Here is a 26,167-nt window from a genome sequence, read left to right as displayed (position 1 = left end):
AAAGCACCCAGAAGTGATCTTGGAGGAGGAAGGGGGGGCTACTCCCAGAGGACTGCCTGACATATGTCCCAGAGTCTTTGGAGGAGATGGAGTGACTACCCTGGGTGCCAGTGGTGGGGTGGGCAGGGGATGGGGGTGGGAGTGGCTTGAGTGTAGTGATGTACAGGATAAAAGATGCCCGCTGTCATTCTGTTGTCCTCTGGTGCTGTGGACCACACACAGCTCCACAGTCAGAACACTGACAGGAGAGGATCAATACAGGGACCCATACATACAACTCAAGCCCAAAGGTTAGTAGAAGACTGTTGGTAGCTCAGCGGCCTGAGCTCTTCTTCTGTCTGACCCCCAAGTAGGCATGTCAGCATGATCCTGGAGACCCAATCTCATGCAATTCCACAAAAGAAATACTGTGCTGGCTAGCACGAGTGATCAGCTCACCAGGATGCCCTCTTGGAGTTGAGACCTGATCACAGGGCCTTGGGATAATGCCACAGGCATGAGTTTCAGAGTTCCTCGGGCATGCTGGAATTGGAGAACCCCATGAAGGGGAGAAATTGGGAAAAGGGCTCAGCAGGACCTGGTCTAGGCTGAGCCTTGATGGCACTACTGGCCCAGGTTGGTCCCAGGCACATGAGGGAGACTCAGAAAATTTCCAGGAAGGCCTTCCAAAGCATGAGGCCCTCTGAGGCACAAGACCCAGGACAGGGGTCTGGGAATAAGGGTATTATTATAAGTGATTGCAACTTGTGAAGATAAGTTGTAAAAAGAGCTTCCACCTAGTTCTCTCTGTCACTGGGATTGCTCACTCTGGGAGAAGCCAGCCCTCATGCTGTGAGGACACAGCCCTGTGGAGGAGCCCATTTGGAGAGGATCTAAGGCCTCCTTCCAATAGCCAGCACCAACTTGTCAGCCATACCTTGGAAGTAATTCCTCGAGCTCCAGTCAAGCCTTTGGATAACTGCATCCTTGGCTGACATCTGATTGCAACCTCATGAGAGACCCTGAGTCAGAAATGGAGGGAATAATCTATGTCATCAATGAATGAATAAACTATGTCGGTCAACACGGTACAGGCCAAACTCTTAGCAACCTCTTGTTCTAGGTGGAGAATTCAATATTAGCTTGACAAAAGATTTCTTGTGGCTTAAGTATGGCAAGGAAATAGCTACTGCTGTACCTGAAAGGGCCACATCAGTACAAAGGTAAAAACTTCTGTAGCAACCTGTGTGAATTGATGACCAGGAACCAGATAGGCCCTGTTCCCAAGCACTTTAGCCCCAGAAATGTGGCAGAAATTAGGGTGGGGTAGGGAGAGAAATCTCAAGGAAGACTTAATATATTTTCTCCCACTCCAGTGGAATAAGGTTCAGAGTAAACATTAGGTTGCACTATAGAAAATAAAATGTTTATTGCATATCTGCATTTGTGTACTGAGAATCATACCCTGTCTATTTGTATTCTTTACTGAAAAGATAGTTATTCTAGCCTTCTAGGGATTTCCCTGGCGGTCCAGTGGTTAGGACTGTGCGCTTTCACTGCTGAGGGCCCGGGTTCCGGGTTCCATCCCTGGTCGGGGAGATGCGGCCAAAAAAAAAGCTATTCTATCCTTCTAGAAAGCAGTTTCCTAAATCCTGCATTCTGATTTGATCTTCACTGATCAAATGCTTAATCTAAATTTCTTCTCTTATTTTGCCAGAACATTTTCTGTCCATGGGCCTATTTCCTTATTTGTAAAATGAGGGGCAGGGGTGGATCTATGTTTTGTGCAGTCCCAAACATCTACAATTATAAGGCTGTATTTAAGAAAAAGAATACAAAATTATGTAATAAAGTCAATATTTATTTAGAATAAGAAATCATTACAGATTTTAAAATGCTGACAAAACCACAAACAACACAATTCAAAAAACCCACATTATTATTACTAACTTGCCTGTCAACCACTATACGCTTTTTAATCTTTTTCTACTTTTTTGGCTGCATACTCTTTGCCTCTTCGTATGACCATGTTGTATTATTTTTATAAGATATTAAGCGATACTAGACAGATAAATTAGCAAAAAAAAGTTTTTGAAAAAAATTGATAGTGCATAAACTTTTTTTTTTTAAATCTGTCTCAGAACTCCTTACTATAAGTTCTTGCTTCCCGTCCTCGGGGAGCTCCAGTCCTTTGATTTTCCTTGGCTTAGTTTCTTCAGGGCTGCCAGAGCAGCTCAGCCAGATAGCCACACTCGTTCCCCTCCCACCCACTGCACTAATACCCACCTCCCCCAAGTAAGGTGGATGGGGAGGTGGTCCTTGCAACCCGCTGGCCCCGCCCAAGACCCCAGGGCCACCACTTAGGCTTACAGTGTGATCTCCAGGGTGAGGTCCGTGCGTCCGATGCAGGACTGGGGCTGCTAATTCCTCCTCGAGTTCCTGGAGAATGCGCTGAGCCCGGCTTCACTAGATTCACGGTAAATTGGCCCTTGTGAGAGCGCTTTTCTAGGTGTTCTCTGAATCTCTTTCCCCCTTTAACAGTCCATGACCAGAATCCCGGGACTTCGCGGTGCTATCCCACCGCGCGTATTGGAGGCTGAATTACTTGCTCTGTGTCTTGGGTGGGGCCTGCCCCCCTTCTTTTTGTCCACTAGAGGCGGCTTTGGACCGCGACCCTTTCTTACTATGAGGGAAGAAGGCGGGTATCTTTCGCTACGACGCTGGTTGGCGGCTAGAGTCTTGATCGACACGGGCGTTAAGCAAGTGGCTCAGAAGTAAGCAGCCATTGTTTATGCACGTACAGCCAATGGAAAGGCAGAAGTGCAACCAACGGCCAATGAGGACTTGCCTTAAGCGGAACGCGGGGGCGGGGCTTCCCTCGAGGGGCGGACGCGAGGTAAAGAGTCCGGAGCCGACCCTGGGAGAGTCAGAAGCACATCCGGTGGTAGGAGAGCAGTGTGGGTTCCTGAGCGGCGGGTCAGAAGGTACGTCTGAAGCTAGGACTGCGCAAGCCGGGAGTGAGAAATGGAAAGAGGGTTAGCAGTTGTTGCTTGAGCAAGAGTGGGAGTAGTCTCCGTTTTCGGACTGACTGCATTCTGGGGAAAGTGGGCCCTGGTCGACAACTGGACTCCGGAAAGCTAGGCGGGGAGAGGAAAACGAGAACTACTGCCGCGCATGCGCAACCGTACCGGAGCGGGGGAGGGGCAGGGACGAGTCCGAGGCGCGGATTCTGCATGCTAGCGCTAGCGAAGGCTCCTTCTTGGCCTTCTTTCCCCCCCACCCATTGCGCGTCCCTCCTCCTCCTCCGCCCGGTGTAGACGGCCCAGGCCCAGCCTCGATCCCTTGAATTCAGGGCACGTCCCCCGCACCTTCCTCCGAGGAGAATGAAAGCGAAACCTTACGGGTTTATGGTCATCGCCGCCCCACCCGACAGATCCCCGGCCTGTCTGGTCGGGCCCCATTTGGGTGAGCGGCGGGGGCTGGGACTCAGGAGGGCCTGGTCCGGCAGGCTGCCCTGTCACGGCGGGGCGGGTGATGTCACACTCCTCTGTGACCCGCGAGGCTCCTTAGTTACTTGGAAGCCAACAGCAGATGCGGGAGGTGAGGAGAGACCCGGGCCAGGCCTGGCTTGCCAGCCCTCCAGGGCAGCCCCGCTCTGGTCTGATTGGTTACCTTTGGACAGGTGAGGTGGCTTTAGCTTTGCTTGGTCCTGGGCCTTGTGGGCGTCTTTCTCAAAGTCCGCTCAGGAAAGGCGTCGTTGGGCGGTTGTTTTTCTTTTTTTCTTGGACGTACTTGCTGGAGCTGTGGTATTTTTGTGTGTTTATTAAGTGAGGAATTGCAGCCCGGTGCCAGCCCAGGTTGCATTGCCTGCCGCATGTGCCTTTCATTGACCAAACAACAACAAAAACCTTTCTGAACTTGAGTCTCTGTTCCAGTAATAGTTAACTTGTGAATGTGTAATCACGTAGAAGAGCTGACTGTGCCTGAAACATAGACAGAAATTTCAAGGTTAAAGGTTAGTGGCGAATGGGCTTTTCTAGTTACTTATTTATTTCAGGTTTATCTTTTGGTTGTATGTGTAGTTTAAGAATTAAGTTCAAGAAAGATAAAGTTTCATAACTACATTTCTTACAGCTTCTGCAAACACATTTCTGTAATTATTTGATTTACTCTCTTTGGTGTTTTATTATTCCTCCTTGTCTAATATTTTTTTTTGGCCTGGCTTCAAGAGTATGTTGACATTTAGATTCTCTGCCGTTTTCCTCCAGTGGGGTCAGAATGGTTGAATCCTTGAGAAATACAGTCTGTAATTTGGATTCAGAGTTTCCTTATTCCATTATTCATTTTGTTGTGGAAACCTGGCTTAGTACCCTCTTTCTTCCCTTCTCTCCCTTCCCCAGTATTGATCCAGTGAAGTCTCACTCTCCTAAAGAATAGGAAAGGTAAAATTAATCCAGATATTTGGTCAGCATTTCCACGTCTTTTCTTGATTTATGCATATGGTTCGTACTTACTGTAGAAATGCTGAAAAATGCAGAAAAGTATAATAGGAATCAACATATGTTTGTTGTTGTTGTTTTACAATTTCTCTTGACCTATAGTTGAAACTATAGGAAAACTTGCTTTTCAGCTGTAGGATATAATAGTAGAAAGAGCACCAGGCTTGAGAGGTCAGAAGACCCCTAACCTGATTCTGGCTCTACTATTTAAAAAAAAAAAATTATTTATTTATTTTTGGCTGCATTAGGGGTCTTCGTTGCTGCGCGTGGGCTTTCTCTAGTCGGGGCGATCGGGGGCTGTTCTTCGTTGCGGTGCGCGGGCTTCTCCTTGCGGTGGCTTCTCTTGTTGCGGAGCACGGGCTCTAGGCGCGGGGGCTTCAGTAGTTGCTCCGCGGCATGTTGGATCTTCCCGGACCAGGGCTCGAATCCGTGTCCCCTGCATTGGCAGGCGGATTCCTAACCACTGCGCCACCAGGGAAGTCCGTGGCTCTACTATTTCAACTTTCTGATGTTGGTCAGTACTAATGTCCATTTAATGTCCATTGTAAAGTGTTTAGCACTTTACAATAATTTCACACAGATTTTCTTATCGGCATTCATTGAGCTTAGTAGAGCAGGTGTTAGCTAATCATCCTTCCAGATGAGGAAGCCTAGATGACCTTAGGTAAAATGATTTCCCCAAAGTTATGTGGTAGAATATGGCAGGACTTGTGACTCCAAATCGAGTGCTCGTGCCACTATTATGCTGCCTTTTTGAACTTACTTTTTAAACTTTAAAGTGGGACTAATCATTCTTGCCCTTTCTTCATGTGTGTGATGGTCAAAGGGAATAGTGTATATAATAAAACACTTTGAAATTTGTTTAATTTCATATAAATGCAGTCAGTGGTATTGTTATAAAAGGTACTATTCCTAGCCTGAAGAGTTTCACTTTATTTCATAAACTACCCAAGGGTATTAGTCTCCTCTGGGAAGACACTGAATATTCTCTTGATGCACTATCCTGCTAAATTTTCCTTTGCTACTTTGACTTGGCCGTAGAATCTGCTAGAAGTGTCTTTTACTCCACCTCGTTTTCCTCTAGAGTTTCTAACCAAATTTCATGAAGTAGCTTTTATATTATACATACTCATTTTTGTTTTCAAAACCAGTATTCAAACCAAGGAGAGAAAAACTGTAGAGACTGGTTTTTAGGGCCACTTCAGTGACCCTCTATTAAGGTAGGCTCCTCTCTGAGCCAGCTGGGGAATGTTGATTTGTGGTCGCAACACTTGATTAGATGATGGGGGTCTAGATTTACTCTAGAGACTTAAGTGTGGGGGCTGCTTACAGGGAAAAGTGTGAGAAAAGTTCCTGAACAATTAACTGGAATCCAAAACACTTGGGAAAAAAAGAGCTTCAAGGATGAGGGCTGAGTGGGTGTGCTGTTTGTCCTAATCTATGTCTACTCTCATTTGGGCTAAATATGGTTTTATTGGGCAGGGATTGCTGGTTTATACTGGAGGATGATTATGTATTTAGGACATCGGGACCGTTCTGCGATTCAGTGTCTGTCAAACAGTTGTGCTTATAGAGAGGGAGATTCAGCAAAGCATGTCAGTTTGATGCAAAAAATAATAATAATTTATTGAAGGAAGTAGGGATTCCATCTCCAGTTACTGGTTTGGTTCTGAGGCAGCCTCCTAGAGATTCAGGGTTACCTAATCCAGGGATTTTGGTTCAAGTTAAGGAATGGGCTGGGACATCTAGAGTCCAAATCTAGGACAATCAAAGCCCAGCCCTAGTCGAGACAGAATTTCTTGGATTTCCTGAAATCAAACTGACCTACCTCCTAGGGGTGGCAAGGAAAGCATCAAGCTAATAAACATTTACTTCATCAAATTCTCTACCACATCACATTATCACTTAGTGGTCATTAGGCTGTCTCAAAACACCTTTGTGGTCCTGGGGGACAGGAGGTACAGTGTAAATGTGCCAGAGGAGAGGCATGCCATTTAAACAAAAGTCATTTTAATCAGTAGTAAGACTTACCAGGTTCCTTCAAATTCCAGTTTATAATTTTCTTAGACTCCACCTCCCCCCCCCATTTAATTTTACTCTCTCATTTGGGTAAATATTATGCCTTCAGGATGTAGCTAGCTGTGAGTTAGTGGTTCAATTATATATATACATATATATTTTTTAACATCTTTATTGGAGTATAATTGCTTTACAATGGTTTGTTAGTTTCTGTTTTATAACAGAGTGAATCAGCTACACATACACATATATCCCCATATCTCCTCCCTCTTGCATCTCCCTCCCACCGTCCCTATCCCACCCCTCTAGGTGGTCACAAAGCACTGAGCTGATATCCCTCTGCCATGTGGCTGCTTCGCAGTAGCTATCTGTTTTACATTTGGTAGTGTATGTATGTTCATGCCACTCTCTCACTTTGTCCCAGCTTACCCTTCCCCCTCCCTGTGTCCTCAAGTCCATTTACTACGTCTGCGTCTTTATTCCTGTCCTGCCCCTAGGTTCTTCAGAACCAATTTTTTTTTTTAGTTCCATTTACATGTGTTAGCATACAGTATTTGTTTTTCTCTTTCTGACTTCACTCTGTGTGACAGACTCTAGGCCTATCCACCTCACTACAAATAACTCAATTTCGTTTCTTTTTATGGCAGAGTAATATTCCATTGTATAAACGTGCCACAACTTCTTTATCCATTCATCCATCGATGGACACTTAGGTTGCTTCCATGTCCCGGCCATTGTAAATAGTGCTGCAGTGATTATGGTACATGACTCTTTTTGAATTATGGTTTTCTCTGGGTATATGCCCAGTAGTGGGGTTGCTGGGTTGTATGGTAGTTCTATTTTTAGTTTTCTAAGGAACCTCCATACTATTTTCCATAGTGGCTGTATCAGTTTACATTTCCACCAACAGTGCAAGAAGGTTACCTTTTCTCCACACCCTCTCCAGCATTTATTTTTTGTAGATTTTTTGATGGCCATTCTGGCTGGTGTGAGGTGATACCTCACTGTAGTTTTGATTTGCATTACTCTAATGATTAGTGATGTTGAGCATCCTTTCATGTGTTTGTTGGCAATTTGTATATCGTCTTTGGAGAAATGTCTATTTAGGTCTTCTGCCCATTTTTGGATTGGGTTGTTTGTTTTTTTGATATTGAGCTGCATGAGCTGCTTGTAAATTTTGGAGATTAATCCTTTGTCAGTTGCTTCATTTGTAAATATTTTGTCCCATTCTGAGGGTTGTCTTTTCGTCTTGTTTATGGTTTCCTTTGCTGTGCAAAAGCTTTTCAGTTTCATTAGGTCCCATTTGTCTTTGTTTTTATTTCCATTTCTCCAGGAGGTGGGTCAAAAAGGATCTTGCTGTGATTTATGTCATAGAGCGTTCTGCCTATGATTTCCTCTAAGAGTTTTATAATGTCTGGCCTTACATTTAGGTCTTTAATCCATTTTGAGTTTATTTTTGTGTATGGTGTTAGGGAGTGTTCTAATTTCATTCATAAATGTAGCTGTCCAGTTTTCCCAGCACCACTTATTGAAGAGGCTGTCTTTTTTCCATTGTATATTCTTGCCTCCTTTATCAAAAATAAGGTGACCATATGTGCATGGGTTTATCTCTGGGCTTTCTATCCTGTTCCATTGATCTATATTTCTGTTTTTATGCCAGTACCATACTGTCTTGATTACTGTAGCTTTGTAGTATAGTCCGAAGTCTGGGAGCCTGATTCCTCCAGCTCTGTTTTTCTTTCTCAAGATTGCTTTGGCTATTCGGGGTCTTTTGTGTTTCCATACAAATGGTGAAATTTTTTGTTCTAGTTCTGTGAAAAATGCCATTGGTAGTTTGATAGGGATTGCATTGAATCTGTAGATTGTTTTGGGTAGTATAGTCATTTTCAGTGTTGATTCTTCCAATCCAAGAACATGGTATGTCTCTCCATCTGTTTGTATCATCTTTAATTTTTTTCATCAGTGTCTTATAGTTTTCTGCATACAGGTCTTTTGTCTCCTTAGGTAGGTTTATTCCAAGGTATTTTATTCTTTTTGTTGCAGTGGTTAATGGGAGGGTTTCCTTAATTTCTCTTTCAGATTTTTCATCATTATTGTATAGGAATGCACGAGATCTCTGCATTAATTTTGTATCCTGCTACTTTACCAAATTCATTGATTAGCTCTGGTAGTTTTCTGGTAGCATCTTTAGGATTCTCTATGTATAGTATCTTGTCATCTGCAAACAGTGGCACCGTTACTCCTTCTTTTCCAATTTGGATTCCTTTTATTTCATTTTCTTCTCTGATTGCTGTGGCTAAAACTTCCAAAACTGTGTTGAATAATAGTGGTGAGAGTTGCCAACCTTGTCTTGTTCCTGCTCTTAGAGGAAATGGTTTCAGTTTCTCACCATTGAGAACGGTGTTGGCTGTAGGTTTGTCATATATGGCCTTTATTATGTTGAGGTAAGTTCCCTCTATGCCTACTTTCTGGAGGGTTTTTATCATAAGTGGGTGTTGAATTTTGTCAAAAGCTTTTTCTGCATCTATTGAGATGATCATATGGTTTTTCTCCTTCACTTTGTTAATGTGGTGTATCGCCTTGATTGATTTGCGTATACTGAAGAATCCTTGCATTCCTGGAATAAACCCCACTTGATCATGGTGTATGATACTTTTAATGTGCTGTTGGATTCTGTTTGCTAGTATTTTGTTGAGGATTTTTGCATCTATGTTCATCAGTGATATTGGCCTGTAGTTTCTTTTCTTTGTGACATCTTTCTGGTTTTGGTATCAGGGTGATGGTGGCCTTGTAGGATGAGTTTGGGAGTGAGTGTTCCTTACTCTGTTGTATTTTGGAAGAGTTTGAGAAGGATAGGTGTTAGCTCTTCTGTAAATGTTTGTTAGAATTTGCTTGTGAAGCCATCTGGTCCTGGGCTTTTGTTTGTTGGAAGATTTTTAATCAGTTTCAGTTTCAGTGCTTGTGATTGGTCTGTTTATATTTTCTGTTTCTTCCTGGTTCAGTCTCAGAGGTTGTGCTTTTCTAAGAATTTGTCCATTTTATTGGCATGTAGTTGCTTGTAGTAATCTCTCATGATCCTTTGTATTTCTGCAGTGTCAGTTGTTACTTCTTTTTCTTTCTTTCTTTTTTTTTTGCGGGCCTCTCACCGTTGCGGCCTCTCCCGTTGCGGAGCACAGGCTCCGGACGCGCAGGCTCAGCGGCCATGGCTCACAGGCCCAGCCGCTCTGCGGCATGTGGATCTTCCCCGACCGGGGCACGAACCCGTGTCCCCTGCATCGGCAGGCGGACTCTCAACCACTGCGCCACCAGGGAAGCCCCTCCTTTTTCATTTCTAATTCTTGAATAATACATTTTTAAAATTAAAATACAGAGCATATGTAAATTAGGCCTATGATAAATGTCTTCTAAAACTAGATTTTTTTTTTTAATGTGGACCATTTTTAAAGTCTTTATTGAATTTGTTACAATATTGCTTCTGTTTTATGTTTTGGTTTTTTGGCCACTAGGCATGTGGGATCTTAGCTCCTGGACTAGGGATTGAACCCTTACCCCCTCCACTGGAGGTGGAAGGTGAAGTCTTAACCACTGGACTGCCAGGGAAGTCCCTAAAACTAGACTTATAAAAGGGAAAATCATCACCTGTAGCCTTTGAAGGGTGTGGTTGGAACGTTCATTAAATGATTATAAACAACAAAAATTTAAGAAAAGGGGGAAAATCGTGCACTGAGGACATGAGAGTAATGAATTACACTAGTAAAAACAATGGTTAATATATTGAGCTGGTCTTACGTACGAAGCACTGTTCTTAGCATGAAGCACTATTCTTAGCACGAAGCACTAGTCTTAGCACGTTGTATTATCTCACTTAGTCCTCATCCGTATGAAGTAGGGAATATTAAGTGTTATTATTTTACAAATGAAGAAACTGAAGCACAGTGAGGTTAAGTGCCAGAAACTTGCTCCATCACACAGCTAAGGAAGTAGCCAAGATTCAAACGCAGCAGGCTGTGCTCTTAACCACTATGCTAGGGACATGGTTGTAGAGTCTACAAACTATTCAGTAGAAAGAACTACTTAAAAAAATTACAATTCTCCCCCCACCACCACCACCTTTTTTTGTTTAACCACATGAGATTTTTCTTCTCTCAGGTATCAATTTGGTCCCTTTTGGGGGTGTGGGAACAGGATTCAAGATGGTTGAATTACTACAACAGGAATGAAGAACCATATAATTCGTGCACTGAATGTTTAATTAAATGTGTGAACAATGTTTCTTTGGTTGGTTTAATGTTGTTAAATTGTATACACTGAGGCAGCTTCTCGGCTGGATCCAGGAGGCAGCAAAGCTTTTCTTTGTTAAAGGCAAGGATTTTTTTTTTTTTTTTTTAAAGGCAAGGATTTTTAAAAAATGAATACTAAATGCATGATTGTTTTGCATAGCTTTTGGCCACTTGGCCATGTTTCATATGCATTGTACTTAGTAGGTGTTGGAATAAGATTGAGGAGAATTTTTTTTTTTTAATTTAAGGCTTGGCTGTTGATAATATTTTGTTTTAGGACAATATTAGGATAATATTTTGTTTTAGGATAATATTTTGTTTTAGGACATGTTTTAGGACATGGGTAAGGAAGATTCTTAGAAAACAACAAGAGATTTAACAATATGTAAGAAGACAAAGATGTTAATTGATAAGAATATCTGTCTCCTCCTACCTGCCCCTGCTGCCCTTCCCTCCTCAAACAAAAGCAGACTCCAGGAATACCTAACTCAGAACAATGTGTTTACTTGAGTTTTTCTATCTTGATAAACCTATGCAGTAAGAGTTTTTTTTGTTTTTTTGGCAGCATTGGGTCTTCGTTGCTTCACGTGGGCTTTCTCTAGTTGTGGCTAGCTGGGGCTACTCCTTGTTGCGGTGTGTGTGCTGCTTGTGGTGGCTTCTCTTGTTGTGGAGCACGGGCGCTAGGTGCATGGGCTCCAGTAGTTGTGGCGCGCGGGTTCTAGAGTGCAGGCTCAGTAGTTGTGGCGCATGGGCTTAGTTGCTCCATGGCATGTGGGATCTTCCCAGACCAGTGCTCAAACCCGTGGCCCCTGCATTGACAGGGGGATTCTTATCCACTTCGCCACCAGGGAAGTCCTATTGTGCAATAAGTTTTTTGTTTTGTTTTCGGGTGGCTCTGGCAGAGAGGCTGGCCTGGGGAACCACGGATGGTGACACTTCCAACAAAGCTTGAGCAATATATGCATGACAAATTTTGACAGGTTTTGGTATCCTGCCTTTCAGAGGATGAAGGCATAAAATGAGTGTCTAAACTAAATTAAAGGAATTTGGTTATGTAACACCTGAACATTTACTTCTCATTTACAAATGCAGTGCAGGCAAATTTCCCATGGGTCCCTGAGGCACTGTCCACCTCCCTGTTTTAGATTTGAGTATAGAACTCTTTATGAGTTGGGGTCCAGGGTGAGACAGACTATTGCTGGTATCCGTTCCGTAATGGGCTTCAGTGTATGTTAGGGGGAGTCCTATAATGAATAATTTTTGAGTACCTTGTAGTATACGTTTTCCCTTTATTTTGGTAAAATATATATAACATAAAATTTATAATTTTAATGTACTTTTACATTTATTTTATTTATTTATTTTTTTTAAACATCTTTATTGGGGTATAATTGCTTTACAATGGTGTGTTAGTTTCTGCTTTATAACAAAGTGAGTCAGCTATACATATACATATGTTCCCATATGTCTTCCCTCTTGCGTCTCCCTCCCTCCCACTCTCCCCATCCCACCCTTCCAGGCTGTCACAAAGCACCGAGCTAATATCCCTGTGCCTTGCGGCTGCTTCCCCCCAGCTATCTACCTTACTACGTTTGTTAGTGTGTATATGTCCATGTACATTTATTTTTAATTTTTTGGCCGTGCTGCACGGCTTGCAGGATCCTAGTTCCTTGACCAGGGACTGAACCTGGGCACTCGGCAGTGAAAATGCAGAGTCCCAACCACTGGACTGCCAGGGAATTCCCTGTACTTTTTTTTTAAAGCCGAGATTTTCGCTTAACTATGGGGGCCCCTCTGGAATGTTAGCCGAGTTACTTGGTTAATGGTTTTGAATACTTCAGGCCCTGTTGAGAGCTGTCTGTCCCTGGGACTGAAAATACTTTTGGTATGGGAGCTGCTATTTTTGAGTTACGAATGCAATTTAATCTTGTTCAGCTGAGTTTGCATATGAACCATTGAAACGTAGATACCTTTTCTCTACAGCTTCTGAGCACAAGTAGTTGAGGCTAAGATAGAAAACTGGTAAGTTTAGTCTATCTGGCAAAAGTTATAAGAACAGGTTTTTTTGTTTTGTTTTGGTTTTTTTGCGGTACACAGGCCTCTCACTGTTGTGGCCTCTCCCGTTGCGGAGCACAGGCTCCGGACGCGCAGGCTCAGCGGCCATGGCTCACGGGCCCAGCCGCTGCGCAGCATGTGGGATCTTCCCGGACCGGGGCACGAACCCGTGTCCCCTGCATCGGTAGGCGGACTCTCAACCACTGCGCCACCAGGGAAGCCCTAAGAACAGTTTTAACTCATTACTTATCTGTATGTTAGTTCTTATCTATCTAGAACAGACCGAGAGCAAACTGTCATATATTTCCTTGATTCTAAGACCTAACTTTTTTCCCCCTCTAATTTTAACAGTTCTGAGATTATGTCATATATACATCATATCATATTTATTAAATGTATACTTTATTGCAATTTTCCCCATGAAGCTGCTGCTACTAAAATTGCTGTGTACCTTTGCATCTAGAAAATTTGGTGATTACACATTTCACTTAAATTTTAGAGTTGGTAGTAATGTTGGAAAACTGGTTCTAATTAATTTTTTAATGATTTTAAATTGCAAGGCACCAAATCATGGAGAAATTCATATTTGATACCTCTGTCCCTACCCTCACAACCTTTGATGGTTTTGGTTTTTCCATCAGCAGTTGTAAGAGAGACAGTCAGTACCCCCTGGGAAATGCCAGAGAGCAAACTGACATTCTCCCATCCCACAGTTTCCATTCAGTGGGATCTGGTTACAGAGTGTTGCCCCTTTCTGACTAATAATGCCCAGGGTATTTGTGGATTTAACACACACACACCCACACACACACTTGAACTCTTGAAATTGGAAGCAAGAGGCACTCTAGCTTTGTTGTGGATACTGAGAAACTTGGCTCTGAAGGTTGCTTCAGTGCTGTTGCAAGTTCTGTCTAGGGATGTCATTAAGGCTATTAATGGAAGTTTTAAACAAAGACACTTTCCAGGTGCTGGATTCTGCCATCCTGTAAGTGTGTTCTCTAGAGGACGGATTCATCATGGTTATGGAAGGCTTTGGTTGGCCGTGCAATAGCCTGCAACCATTGCACCATCTAGATCAAGAGGGCCCAGAACCCCGTGACTTAGAGGTGAGAGGAACAGCTTTAGTAGGTTCTGCAGCTTCTCGCTGTATCTATCCTTAAGAACAAAACTAACAATACAATTGAGGTGAGTAGGGATGTTGGTGAGAAAGGAAAGAGGAAATCAGAGAAAGCAAGCCAGCCATTGTAATTGTTCCATATATGAGAGAGCGCCTCAGGAAACACGCGGTAGTGATGCTTGTGAACTCTAAAGATGGCATCTTTCCACTGGCCCAGAATTCCTCGGGAAGTCATTTTGGGGATTGTTACTTTTATTGCTTGGATTAATTTTGCTGAGTTTTGGGCTAGGTGCTGATAGAATGGGTGTGAGTTGTAGGCCTGTCTTTCAAACAACTTAGCTTTAATCCCCTCCTCTCCCCTGTTTTTGGCTGATTTGAAATGAATGGGTATTATGGGTCTAATAAGAATCTGGAGGATTGATATTTAGGAAGGATGAAAGCTCTTGATTAGATTTAGTTCTGCAGGTTAAATGTGTTTATTTAGGATTGCATGTGAGATAGGGGAGAGAGCAAAACTTAAGATCCTGACTTTATGGTATTGATGTAATGTAACCTGGTTGTAGTTCAGTTTTAAAATGCCCTTTTCTGACAATTGGGACAGTTGACAAGATATGAATAAGGTCTGTAGATTAGGTAATGGTATTGTATTGTTAATTTACTGATTTTGATCATTGTTTTAGGATATACATACTGAAGTGTTTAGATGTAAAGAGGCATTGTGTCTTGCATAGTTAGGAAAAGGTCTCCATATATTGCTATATGGGGGGGGGGATAAAGCAAATATGGTGACACACTAACATTTAGGAAATCTGGGTGAAGTGTGCAGAAATTCCTTGTACTATTCCCACTCTTCTGTAAGAAAGGTTCTGAGATTGTGTTTCAAGAAATTCTCTCTGCACAAATTTTTTTTTCATGGAGGAACTTTCCTCTTTTTAAAACTGTGGCTCCCTTACAGTTCAGTTCTAAATTGCATTGGGTGGAAAGTTTCTAAATGTATATTTAAAAAATGCAAGCCCTAGTGTCAGATCCAGTTTTATAATTTTTCTTCTTTATCTTTAAACTTCTGTGCCTTTGCTGAGGGAATTCTCTGGCATCTTGAAAAAATGACAAGTTGCCTTATGTTCCAGTAAGACTGGGTCCCTTTAACTAGCTTGCTAATAGAGAATTTCTCAAAGAAACAAACTGTCTTTTAAAGGGGCAGGATGGGGCTTCCCTGATGGCGCAGTGGTTGAGTGTCCGCCTGCCGATGCAGGGGACACGGGTTCGTGCCCCGGTCCAGGAAGAGATCCCACGTGCCACGGAGCGGCTGGGCCCGTGAGCCATGGCCTCTGAGCCTGTGTGTCCAGAGCCTGGGCTCCACAATGGGAGAGGCCACAACAGTGAGAGGCCCGCGTACCGAAGGAAAAAAAAAAAGATGTTAAAGGGGCAGGTTATCTTCTGAAAGACTAGAAATCACATGCTAGTAATGAAACAGTTTGGGGAGAAGAAGATGGGTTCCTCTGTCCCCTTTAAAATGGTTGCGTATGATTGCAAATGTATTCTAGAAGGAAATATATAAAAATGCAAATGGTGGTGTTAGGGCAGTGGGGTTTTAGATATAACTTTCATTTTTCCAAACTTGTATGTTGCTGTTTTTCATAAGAAAGTTGTTTGTTATTTTGTGTGTCCTTGTATCTTTAAAATAACTTTTCTTATTTCCTTGATTCCACAGAGTGGAGGCTGTGTCCCACAGAATCTAGCATCATGAACATATTTGATCGGAAGATCAACTTCGATGCACTCCTTAAATTTTCCCACATGTAAGTGCTTTGACCTTAACTGTACTGTCTTATTACATTTCCCTTTATATCTTGTTTCTTTTCCTTTTCCTGGTGTATTAACTTTTGTACGTGTAAACTAACATATTAACTTTGCTAGAATCCAGAGGATCTGATAAAAGCACCCAAAGTCTAAGGGCTGTGGTGTGGTCGCTGGAAAGCCATTTAGTTATTTTAGTTTGGGTGATGATTGTTCATAGTTTGGGCATTGGGGCTTTCCTCAGCATTTAAGATTTTCTGTTTGTTAACCTAGTTTTCAAAGCATTCTTTTTGTTTTGTTTTGTTTTGTTTTTTTTTTTTTTTGGTTTTGTGGTACGCAGGCCTCCACTGTTGTGGCCTCTCCCGTTGCGGAGCGCAGGCTCAGCGGTCATGGCTCATGGGCCCAGCCGCTCCGCGGCATGTGGTATCTTCCCGGACCGGGGCACGAACCCGTGTCCCCTGCATCGGCAGGAGGACTCTCAACCACTGCGCCACCAGGGAAGCCCCCAAAGCATTCTTTTTTTATTGAACCAAAACTTTCACATATTCCCTGGGAAGAAGGAGGAAAATTATTCTTAGCTTAGAGATGAGATTGGTCCTGGAGTAATGGCCATTATTAACATTGTTTCCTAGAACCCCCTCGACGCAGCAGCACCTGAAGAAGGTCTATGCCAGCTTTGCCCTCTGTATGTTTGTGGCGGCTGCCGGGGCCTATGTCCATGTGGTCACCCATTTCATTCAGGTAAGAGCAGTTTTCTCCTCTAGTTGCTGTGGCCCAAATCGCATTAGGAAGAAACTAGCTCAGCAGGGTGTTACAAGCCTATGTCCCTCCTTAATACTTCTCAGTAGTTTGGGATCTGAACCCAGCCAGAGCCAGTTGTAAATCAGGACATGCAGAACCATTTAATTTTTCTGCCAACTCTGCCCTCTAGATACTGAAAACAGGATGTTTTGACCCTGACACTGAACGGTGTGCTGCTGACACACAAGACCCCCACCCACTGGGGAGAGGTCTGCATGCTGGGGTGGTTTTGCACAGTAACCTTTTTATCTTTCTTCCTCTTTTTTTGCCTGAATGACTGTGTAGTACTTGGATACAAAACACTGATTGTATGATTATCAGGAGAGACAGGGTTGAGACCTTTAAGGATTTGGCCCATTTTATTCTTTGAGAAACTCATTTTCCTTTGTTGAGTGAGAGTTTGAGTTTGGCCAGAAGCAATAAAAGGGATGGTTGAGGAATACTCGAAAAGTTTGCAGCTCACCAACCAAGACTTGTCCCTTTTGGAGTGCCCTTTTTAGTGTACGTACAGGGGTGTAGCTGTGTTGGCATTTGGCACCGCTGAGGAGCGGCATGATCAGGCACCCCCATGCTCAGGCACCTCCTGGCAGAGGTTGTGTGAAAAATTGCTCCAGACACTCAGAGGTAGGGCTTTGATCCCTCGAGTTCAGACTAAAACATATTCTACCTTTTAGGCAAAAGTGGCCCTTTTGGTTTCTGGTTGTGTTTTGTTTGTTTTTTAAAGTAATATAGTGAAATATAGTCATCCTCATTATTCATGGATTCCGTATTTGTGATTTACCTACTCAGCAAAATTCATTTGTAGCCCCAAAGTCAGTTCTACTGGTGTTTTTGTGGACCTTTGCAGCCATACACAGATTGGCAAAAAATTCGAGCTGTCCATTGCACCATGTTCTAGCTGAGGTTGAATGTGGCAACACTGCCTTCTTTCAAGCTCTCATACTGTAAACAAGTGTCTTTTTCATAGTCTAGTTAGTGCCACATTTTCTGCGTTTTTATAATTTTTCTTGGTGATTTTGATGTTTAAAATGGCCTCAGGCATAGTGCTAAAAAGTGCTGAGTGGTATTACTAAGTGCAAGACTGTGATGTGCCTTATAGAGAAAATACGTGTGTTAGATAAGCTTTGTTCAGGCATGAATTACAGTTCGGCTGGGCACGAGTTCTATGTTGATGAGTCGACAGTATATATCCAAGTGTCTTTAAACAGAAAAGACATATACGACAAGGTTTTGTATTGACCAGTTGATAAAAATGTGACAGGAGGCTCGAAAGAGCTTAAACCTTTATTTCCTCCAGGAGCATTTGTTCAGTATCACTGATTCATTGCTTACAGTGGCTGTATAGAGCAGAACTACTGTGAAAACTGAGGATTGACTCTACCTTTAAAAGAAGGAAGAAACTTTGGTGTCTACATACATCCTTGATGATTTTCCTCTCTTTCTAATGCTTGTAACTTTTCCCACTTGCTTTAAAACAAAATTTTTTTTCTTATAAAACTAATGCATGTTCATTGTAGAGAATTTGGAAAACAGACTAGTGATAAGAAGGAAATATCAAACTCCATAATCCCATCATCCTAAATTAACTTAACATTTTGGTTCTTACTCTCTGTCTTAGTTCATTCTGGCTGCTATAACAGAATACCATAAACTGGGTGGCTTAAACAACAAACGTTTCTCAGAGTTTGGGAGGCTGGGAAGTCCAAGATCATGATAGGTGCTGGCAGATTTGTTCTGTGGTGAGGGCCAGCTTCTCCCGTGTCATCACATGGTAGAAGGGGCAGGGGAGCTCTCTGGGATCTCTTTTATAAGGTCACTAATCTCCCTTTGTGAGGGCTCCACCCTTACGATCTAATCACCTTCCAAAGACGCCACCTCCAAATACCATTAAATTGAGGGTTAGGATTTAAACATGAATTTGAGGGGGGAGCACAATCATTCAGTTTTTTCTGTGTGTGTATATATACATTTGTGTGTGTGTGTGTGTTTTAAAGTGATCAAAGAGAGGTCATTCATAACTTGTTCTGCAGATTGGAATATGCTTCAAGCACTTGTCACTTTGATTCATCTTTTCTGTTTCTTGGGTCAGACTCATAATTTGACTTGGGCAGTTACAGTTGGTGGACTGCCTCCAGCATCCACCATGGTCCTGACCTTGTCCTTCAAGCTTCTGGTTTTTCTCCTCAGCCTTCACTGCCTTTTCTGCTGCCTCCAGGTTAGAAGCAAATATTAGGAAGTCCAGGTGAATATTTGAACCCAATAAGGTCTCTTGCAAAATAAATTTGATACTTTCAAGTGTTTAATTATTGACTGGATCTGACAGGCTGGCCTGCTCTCTGCCTTGGGCTCCCTGGGGTTGATGATTTGGCTGATGGCAACACCTCATAGCCATGAAACTGAGCAAAAAAGACTGGGACTTCTTGCTGGATTTGCTTTCCTTACAGGTATGTTAAGGGATTGGTTTAATTTTGAGGGAGGGACACTGTATTTTTAGTATCTCTTTAGATTAAGGCCCAAGATAGATATTTATTCAGATGCAACCCAACTGGCACACTGTACCATCCTATCTTGTATTTGAGTGTGCCTTGTATTGCTTTCTTTTTTTTTTTTTTTTTTATGCGTTACGCGGGCCTCTCACTGTTGTGGCCTCTCCCGTTGCGGAGGACAGGCTCCGGACGCGCAGGCTCAGCGGCCATGGCTCATGGGCCCAGCCGCTCCGCGGCATGTGGGATCTTCCCAGACCGGGGCACGAACCCGTGTCCCCTGCATCGGCAGGCGGACTCTCAACCACTGCGCCACCAGGGAAGCCCTGTATTGCTTTCTTATTTCACATAGTTGCATCTTGCTTCCCCATCTAGAGGGCCCTTTGTGACTAGTGTCTGTGACTTCTACTTTTGTATCCAAAAATAAGCATTTCTGTGCTTGAATGAATGAGGTTTAAGAGCTTAGGTAGCATAACTTGTTAATGGTGGACATGGGACCAAACTAGGCCAAGGATCTGACTTAGTTGAACTCACACTGGCAACTATCAGAGGAGCATCTGTTCTGATCTTGTGGACAGTTAATTAAAGTCATACATTGAGATCCATCCTACAGGGCACTTTGCTGATTCTCAAGAAAAGAATTAAAAGTGCAGATCTTCTAGAATTGTCATTAAGGGAAACAGGTCTCAAGGTACATAGTAAAAATATTTGCAAAGCAACATTTGAGTTAGTACAACTCGTTCTGAGTGCGTCTAATCTATACAGTGTTGAAGAAATTGTAGAAAGGAAGGGATTTAGAGATTAAGATTTTTAGATCAGGGAAAGCTAGTTTTTGAAGGTATTAAAGGGGTGGGATTATCAGAAGGAGAGAAAAGCCAGAGTAGAGGAGATGTCGGAGCTGGAACAGGTTGCCGCTGCACCCTCCTGTTGGCAGGTGTCCACCTGCAGAACCGGTCTGGCCTTTCCTTCTACAGAGGGAGTCAGCCTTCATGACTACAGGTTGTTGGCCACAAGGCACTGCTTTGCTCTTTATCCTTTTCATCTAATTCCTGATCTGGCCTACATTACAGTCTCACATCACTGCTCTTCAGAATTTTGCAGCCTTATAATTTAGCTGGAAAATGTTTGACATGCCTGCTTCATTTTTCCTGATGTCTGTTCCTACTGGGTCATTTATGAGGGGACAGTTGTGCAGGTCTGTCCATAAATAACTCAGTCGAGTATTTGTTCTCTGGAAAACAGTTAAGGATGGAAGAGAGAAAGATTGAATTACGTTAGTCCACGTGTTTTGTTGTTTTCTAGGACTGTAGGCATGCCCATGCTATTGATGATCAGCTTTTGGATGAGAATCCTCTTCAGAACTTGGTGTTAATGCTGTGTTCTGTGGCTTTTTGTTTTCTAGGAGTTGGCCTGGGCCCTGCTCTGGACTTGTGCATTGCCATCAACCCCAGGTAACTGTTCCTAGTGTCTTATGAATATACCTTCTAAATATACCTTCTAAGTGTAGGTTATATACCTGTAGCCCTTGATATAATGGTCTTTTCCCTTAACAGCATCCTTCCCACCGCCTTCCTGGGCACAGCAATGATCTTCACCTGCTTCACCCTGAGTGCACTCTATGCCAGGCGCCGTAGCTACCTCTTTCTGGGAGGTATGTGTGGACTGGAAAATAGGGAGAGAGTCTCCACTTCAGCCAGAATTCTCACTAGGACCTTTCCCCTCGCCTCCAACTTGTGACTGTTGGGTTGAAATTGAAAGCCTTCATTTTGGGGGGCAAGTAAAGAATGGCCTTAATGGGATTGCTTTGCTTCGCTTTGGCTTTTCTCAAGATGGCTTTTTGTCTTCTCTTACAGGTATCTTGATGTCGGCCATGAGCCTGATGCTCTTGTCTTCCCTGGGGAATCTTTTCTTCGGATCCTTTTGGCTTTTCCAGGTGAGATTTGCATATACCTCTGCAGCAGCCATTTACCTTGCATTTCTTTTTCTTGCTTAACCCCCTATAGCCAAGATAGACTAAGAATTCTCATCTTTGTGGGGCAGTGCTCCTGAAGCCTCGCCACTCACCCTCCCAGGACGGAGCCTTCTGCTACAGGTGGAAATACAAACTGAACAGGGGTTGGACATTGCAGTGGAGATGGTTTGCTCAGAGATCATTTTTCTAAAGCCAGTCCAGCAGTGGCTCCTTTTTAAAATGATGGAAGCTCTTCCAGTGACCTGAAAAAATAAGTGCAGAATTGTACCTAGGGAAGTAATATGGTCTTCACTGTGGGCTTCAGTTCCCACGAATGTTAATGTCAGTAGGGTTAGCATTTGATGTACTTTCAAGTGGCCAAGGGCCAGAAAGAGGTATGGCTGTTTTTTCTCTACAATGTCTACCACATGGTAACCTCATCTCATTCTTCTTTTGTTAGGCAAACCTGTATGTGGGACTGGTGGTCATGTGTGGCTTTGTCCTTTTTGATACTCAGCTCATTATTGAAAAGGCTGAAAATGGAGATAAAGATTATATCTGGTGAGTGTGAAACCTGGTCTTTCATGAGTATGAAGCGGGGAGGCATACTCTTCCATTCGACGACTCTTTTCTCATTCTCTGGGATGATCTTTTGCTTGACTCCCCTTTCTTTCCACATCGGTAGGAATAAGAGTGGCCCAGATGGCACTGGCTGACCTCTGTGGCCACAGGGGCATACATGATCGGATAGCCATGGTTTTGGAACTGTGCACTAAAAAGCATCGTTTCCCTCAATTCCTGAAAGACATCAGATTTTTAAAAGTTGGACTAATAATATGTATTTAATTATCCATACTTTGAATAGTGGTTACCTCTAGGCAGAGGAGAGGGAAAGGAATCTTTCACCTTTTACTCTTAATACTGTTGTATTCTTTAAACCTTTAACAATGAGAAGAAGATATGCATATAATTTTTTTAATGTAGTAATCCTCTCAGAATCTCAACTAGTTAATGGTAGTTCCAGGGTTCAGACTTAGGCCTCTGCAGAGTCTAAATTTTCTTTTCTCTGTGCTCCATGGCTTCGCTGAGTTGAAGAGGATCTCAGGCACTAGAGTTTTACTTAGTTGGTGGTGGGGTGCTGGTGAAGTTGACTCTTGGGGTTGGGGCAGGGTTTCTGTGTTCTGCACCTTTGTGGGCTTGTGGATAAAGGCGAGTGGGAAGTGCAGTTTGTGACCTGGTTCTTCTCTTTCAGGCACTGCGTCGACCTCTTCTTAGATTTCGTTACTCTCTTCAGAAAACTCATGATGATCCTGGCTATGAATGAGAAGGTTAGCACCACCTAAAGATGAAAGCCTGGCTCCTGAGTGCAGCATCTGTGTGTACTTAAAGCTTGAGAACTTGCTCACACTGTGTGGGTCCAGGGTAACTGTAAGGCAGGCCACTGAGTAAGAGTTCAACTAGAAGTCTTTAGCTGTTGGAGAAAAAGGAACAAGTAAAAATCATCCTTTTTTTTTTTTTCTTTTTTAAATGAATCCCTGAGATTAGTATCAAAAGGAAAAGAGCTTTAGTGGCAACAAGAAACAATCTACTATATGAGGAATTTAAAGGCTGTAAAGATAGTTGTGACTCAAAAAGATATCCTAGAGGATTTATATAATACCACCAGCTTTTGTATATATATTTTAGAAATAGGCCCGTTTTACCCATTTGTTAGTCTTAATCTTTTTCAAGAGAGGCATTCTATATAGGGTTAGTGAGTGGCAGACATCATCCATTCCAGTAGTAGGGGAACAAATGAAAGCACAGGCCTTTCTTTACAGAACTTAAGGTGGAATGTGAGTCGGTGCGGTGGTGATGGAAGCAGTTGACCAGATGGGATTGGTGGTCCTCTGTCTGGTCTGTACTGCGATTGGACTGAGGACCAAGCAGGTCCTCCAGTTTCAGTCAAAACAACATCCTTTTCATCCATGTAGTGATACCCTGGGCTTCCCCCAGTGCAATGAAGAGTTCAACTGGACTGTATTATTTCGAATGCTGATTTATGCTGAGGATTTGTGCTTTCTTCTCAGGCCTAATGGAAAGTTGATCTTGGCTTGGTCTTGGCCTCTCGTTTAGTTATTTTAGGGTACACCGCTGGTCTGCAGCCTTCAGTGGTTGGGATCTGAGCTGTCGTGGTTGTGAGTAGCCAGGAGTGGGTAGGCAGCCCACCTAGCTACTCATGGGGTAGCAACGGGAACAGCTGCTTAACCTTTATTCTTGTCAAGTCTGTAGCAACTTGGGAGACCACCAGCAGAAGATGGTTAAGATTTAGTTCCTCCTATACTGAAGGAGCATCTCTCCTCCCTTTTTACTGTCCGGATCCCTTCCAGTCACTAACCAAAGGCAGTGAGGTATCGGCTGACTCAAGAGTTTTAGCTTAAATGTCAATGCCAGAAGTTAATTGGGTAATTTTCCTCCATTTCTAGGATAAGAAGAAGGAGAAGAAGTGAAATGACCATCCAGCCTTCCCCAGTTTGACTTCCTCTCCCTCCGCCCCTCACCTCCTCTTTGCACACATTACAGGTGGCGTGTTCTGTGATAATGAAAAGCGTCAGAAAAGCTTTTGTACTTTGTGGTTTTCTCTGTTTTGAATTTTTTGATCAAAAAACTGATTAGCAAATTATAGTTTGGAGTTTGGCTTCGTATTTTGGGGTTCTTACCCGCTCCCTTTTCTGTCATCCCCCACGCCTGGCCTCGTCCTCTGCTCAGACAGCCAGTCCGCCGTGATGCGCGGGATCTGCAGAGTCCGCCTTGCGACTGCGCTTCGCCCAGTGGACCTGAACTGTTCGGCAGAGATGCCTTGCTCGGCCCTTCTTCCCGCAGCGTTGTTTGCTTCATGCGCATTTCCTATGGGACTAGGCAGTGTGTTTTCCATTGGAAAGACGTTTGCTGGTCCCATCGCTACTCAGGCTTATTATGTCTGAGCCGCCGACCCCTGCAGAGAACATGAAAAGCCTCTTCTGGTGGGTGCTTCGCTTCCCCTGAGCTGCCGGAGTCACTGCTGCTCCGGCAGACGTGCCTTCCTGCCTTGCCGTCACGGAAGGAGTGTGGATTTGTGTGGGTTCCCTTTCCACTCCCTTGTCCGGCCCTTGGAATCTGCCTGCCTTCCATCCGTGGGGTGGGAGGGTTTCAGCACAAAGGGAAATTCTTGTCAGGCATCTATGAAGTGGCTGATTATGTATGGCAAGATATAACATAGAGTTCCCAGACTTGCCCTTTTTTTTTGTTAAATTGATCACTACCTTGATTACTGAGTGGCCTCTACCAGGTGGCTGTGATTAAGGGTCCCGGGAGAGGAAGGATAGAGAAGGGGCATGGCTGAGCCTCTGAGGTAATTGTGACTAATCCTGCCAGACCCAGATGAGGGCCTGTTTGGGGCAGGGGAGAGTAGTATCTCCCCCATTAACTGAGTGGGTCTTTGTTCACACCAGTGGCACGGGCCGTGATGGCTTGGGAGGCAGCGTTCATAACAGTCCTTAGGTGCGTTTTTGTCTTATCTTGGGCACTAATAGGTAGCGTCAGGCCAGAGATTTGGGGCAGTAGATACATGTCCATTTTACAGATGCACTTCAGGTTTTGGTCTGTTCACCTGTTTCTGGAAATCTGCAGCCTTCTTTAGGCAGGGGCTGGGCGACCAAACCTGCAAGACTTCTGCTTTCCTACAGCTCTGTGTTTGCAAGTTGGGGGGGGGGGGCAGTACTAACGGGGTCACCAGCTCCTTCCCCGTGAGCTGCCACAGCCACAGCTGGCACAGAAGGTCAGGCAGCCTTGGGAGCATTTGCGGCTCTGGCTACTCATAGGGCTTCAACGTAAGGGGAACCGAGCCATCGAAAACTCATTGCTAGTAGGACACCATTTTTGGCTTTCCCTGTTCACAACCAGTACACAGTTTGACCCAGTGGCTACTGGTTCGCAGCGCACCACGTCACTGTGCCGTCCCGTGAAGCAGTTCTGTTCGCAGGCTGTGGGCGCCTGGCGTGGCGATGCCACTCGGAAGGGCTCGCTGATGCAGAGGATGCTGCCCTCCGATTTAACTGCTGCCTCTGGCCTGGGGCTCGAGACTTTACTAAAAGGGACTTCCTTCCCATTCAGCCCCCAACAGCAACTCTCCCTACATTTGTTGATTCTCTGCTAGGCCTGAGAATCTGAGTTACATCTCCTGAAGCCAAACTCCACCTCTTGTGCTCTTTTTGCTTGGGATGAGGAGTTTTTCTTTAGAAACAGTGCCAAGAATGACAAGATATAAAAAACTACTTTTAAAGAACATGCCTAACAGGTTTTTAATGCAGTAATCACTGTAATGATCACTTTCTTTGCGAGTCTTTGGTTTCCAGCTCAGGCTGCATTCTCTAACACATACTGTGAAGACAAAGGTGTTTTTGATTCAGAAATATATGGAGTCTACATAGTCTTAATTTGTAAAAAATAAAGAAAATTCCTTAACCTTCCCTTGTGTGTGTGTGAAATCCAAGGCCACAGCTGAACGGGAGTTTTGGGGTGCTGTCTGGCTTCTTGTTCTTGGGGCTGGGAGTAGGACAGGATTAAGTTTGCTCTAGGTATGAACAGAAATAAAGAGAGCCCCACTTGGGCCTCTCAGTCTGTAGCCCCAGCTTGCCACAGATGTTGGGGATAGTCTCTGTTCCATACACAGCCCGGGCCTTTTTCTGGTCCTCCTCCTACCCAGCCTTTATCATAGGGGGTTCATGGTAGCAGCACGTGTCGTTGGTTCCAATATACAGCCAAGCTTTGCCATTCGGGGATGCATAATGGAAAAAGCATGACAATTCACTCATTTTGCAAGTACCGTGGTCCGTAATACCTGTGGTCACCCTCTGGGCCCGGCTCTATTCCCGACGGTACAGATCATCAGTGAAAATATAAAAATCCTTGTCCTCATAGAGTTTATATATGTGATTATAAACCAAAATTATTCGCATTACAGTCAGGTTACTCCATTTTGTCACACTTGCCCTCTGGTTGTCACCCTCATTGTAAACAGCTTCCTGTTACTCTGACTCCTGGCTGAGGCCCCAGCTGAGGTGGAGCAGGAAATATGAGGTGTTTCAGGTACTGTCTTCGCACCTCAATCTTTGTAACCAGAGCAGGGCAGTGAGCTCCCTTTTAGTCTTCTCCCAGCTAGCCCGTCA

The 26,167-nt window shown here is 43.7% G+C and overlaps 1 protein-coding gene across 2 annotated transcripts; it reads left to right on the top strand.

Annotated features, from left to right (window-relative positions):
• The first annotated feature begins 2,831 nt into the window (after positions 1-2,831).
• TMBIM6 (transmembrane BAX inhibitor motif containing 6) lies at positions 2,832-25,468 on the top strand. 2 transcript variants are annotated; one of them, XM_032645269.1, is made up of 10 exons: positions 2,832-2,963; positions 15,661-15,748; positions 16,379-16,487; positions 18,871-18,991; positions 20,433-20,481; positions 20,584-20,681; positions 20,884-20,963; positions 21,442-21,542; positions 22,234-22,309; positions 23,447-25,467. In XM_032645269.1, exons 2-10 carry the CDS (start codon positions 15,693-15,695, stop codon positions 23,468-23,470), a joined length of 714 nt encoding a protein of 237 aa, XP_032501160.1. In that variant the 5' UTR covers positions 2,832-2,963; positions 15,661-15,692; the 3' UTR covers positions 23,471-25,467. The 2 variants fall into 2 exon arrangements, with proteins under 2 accessions (XP_032501160.1, XP_032501158.1); XM_032645267.1 differs by lacking the exon at positions 2,832-2,963 and adding an exon at positions 3,191-3,444 and having other exon boundaries at positions 23,447-25,468.
• The last annotated feature ends 699 nt before the right edge of the window (positions 25,469-26,167 follow it).

The sequence above is a fragment of the Phocoena sinus genome, chromosome 10, assembly GCF_008692025.1.
Source record: "Phocoena sinus isolate mPhoSin1 chromosome 10, mPhoSin1.pri, whole genome shotgun sequence".
Classification (NCBI taxonomy): domain Eukaryota; kingdom Metazoa; phylum Chordata; class Mammalia; order Artiodactyla; family Phocoenidae; genus Phocoena; species Phocoena sinus.
This window is presented reverse-complemented; position numbering and strand designations above follow the sequence as displayed.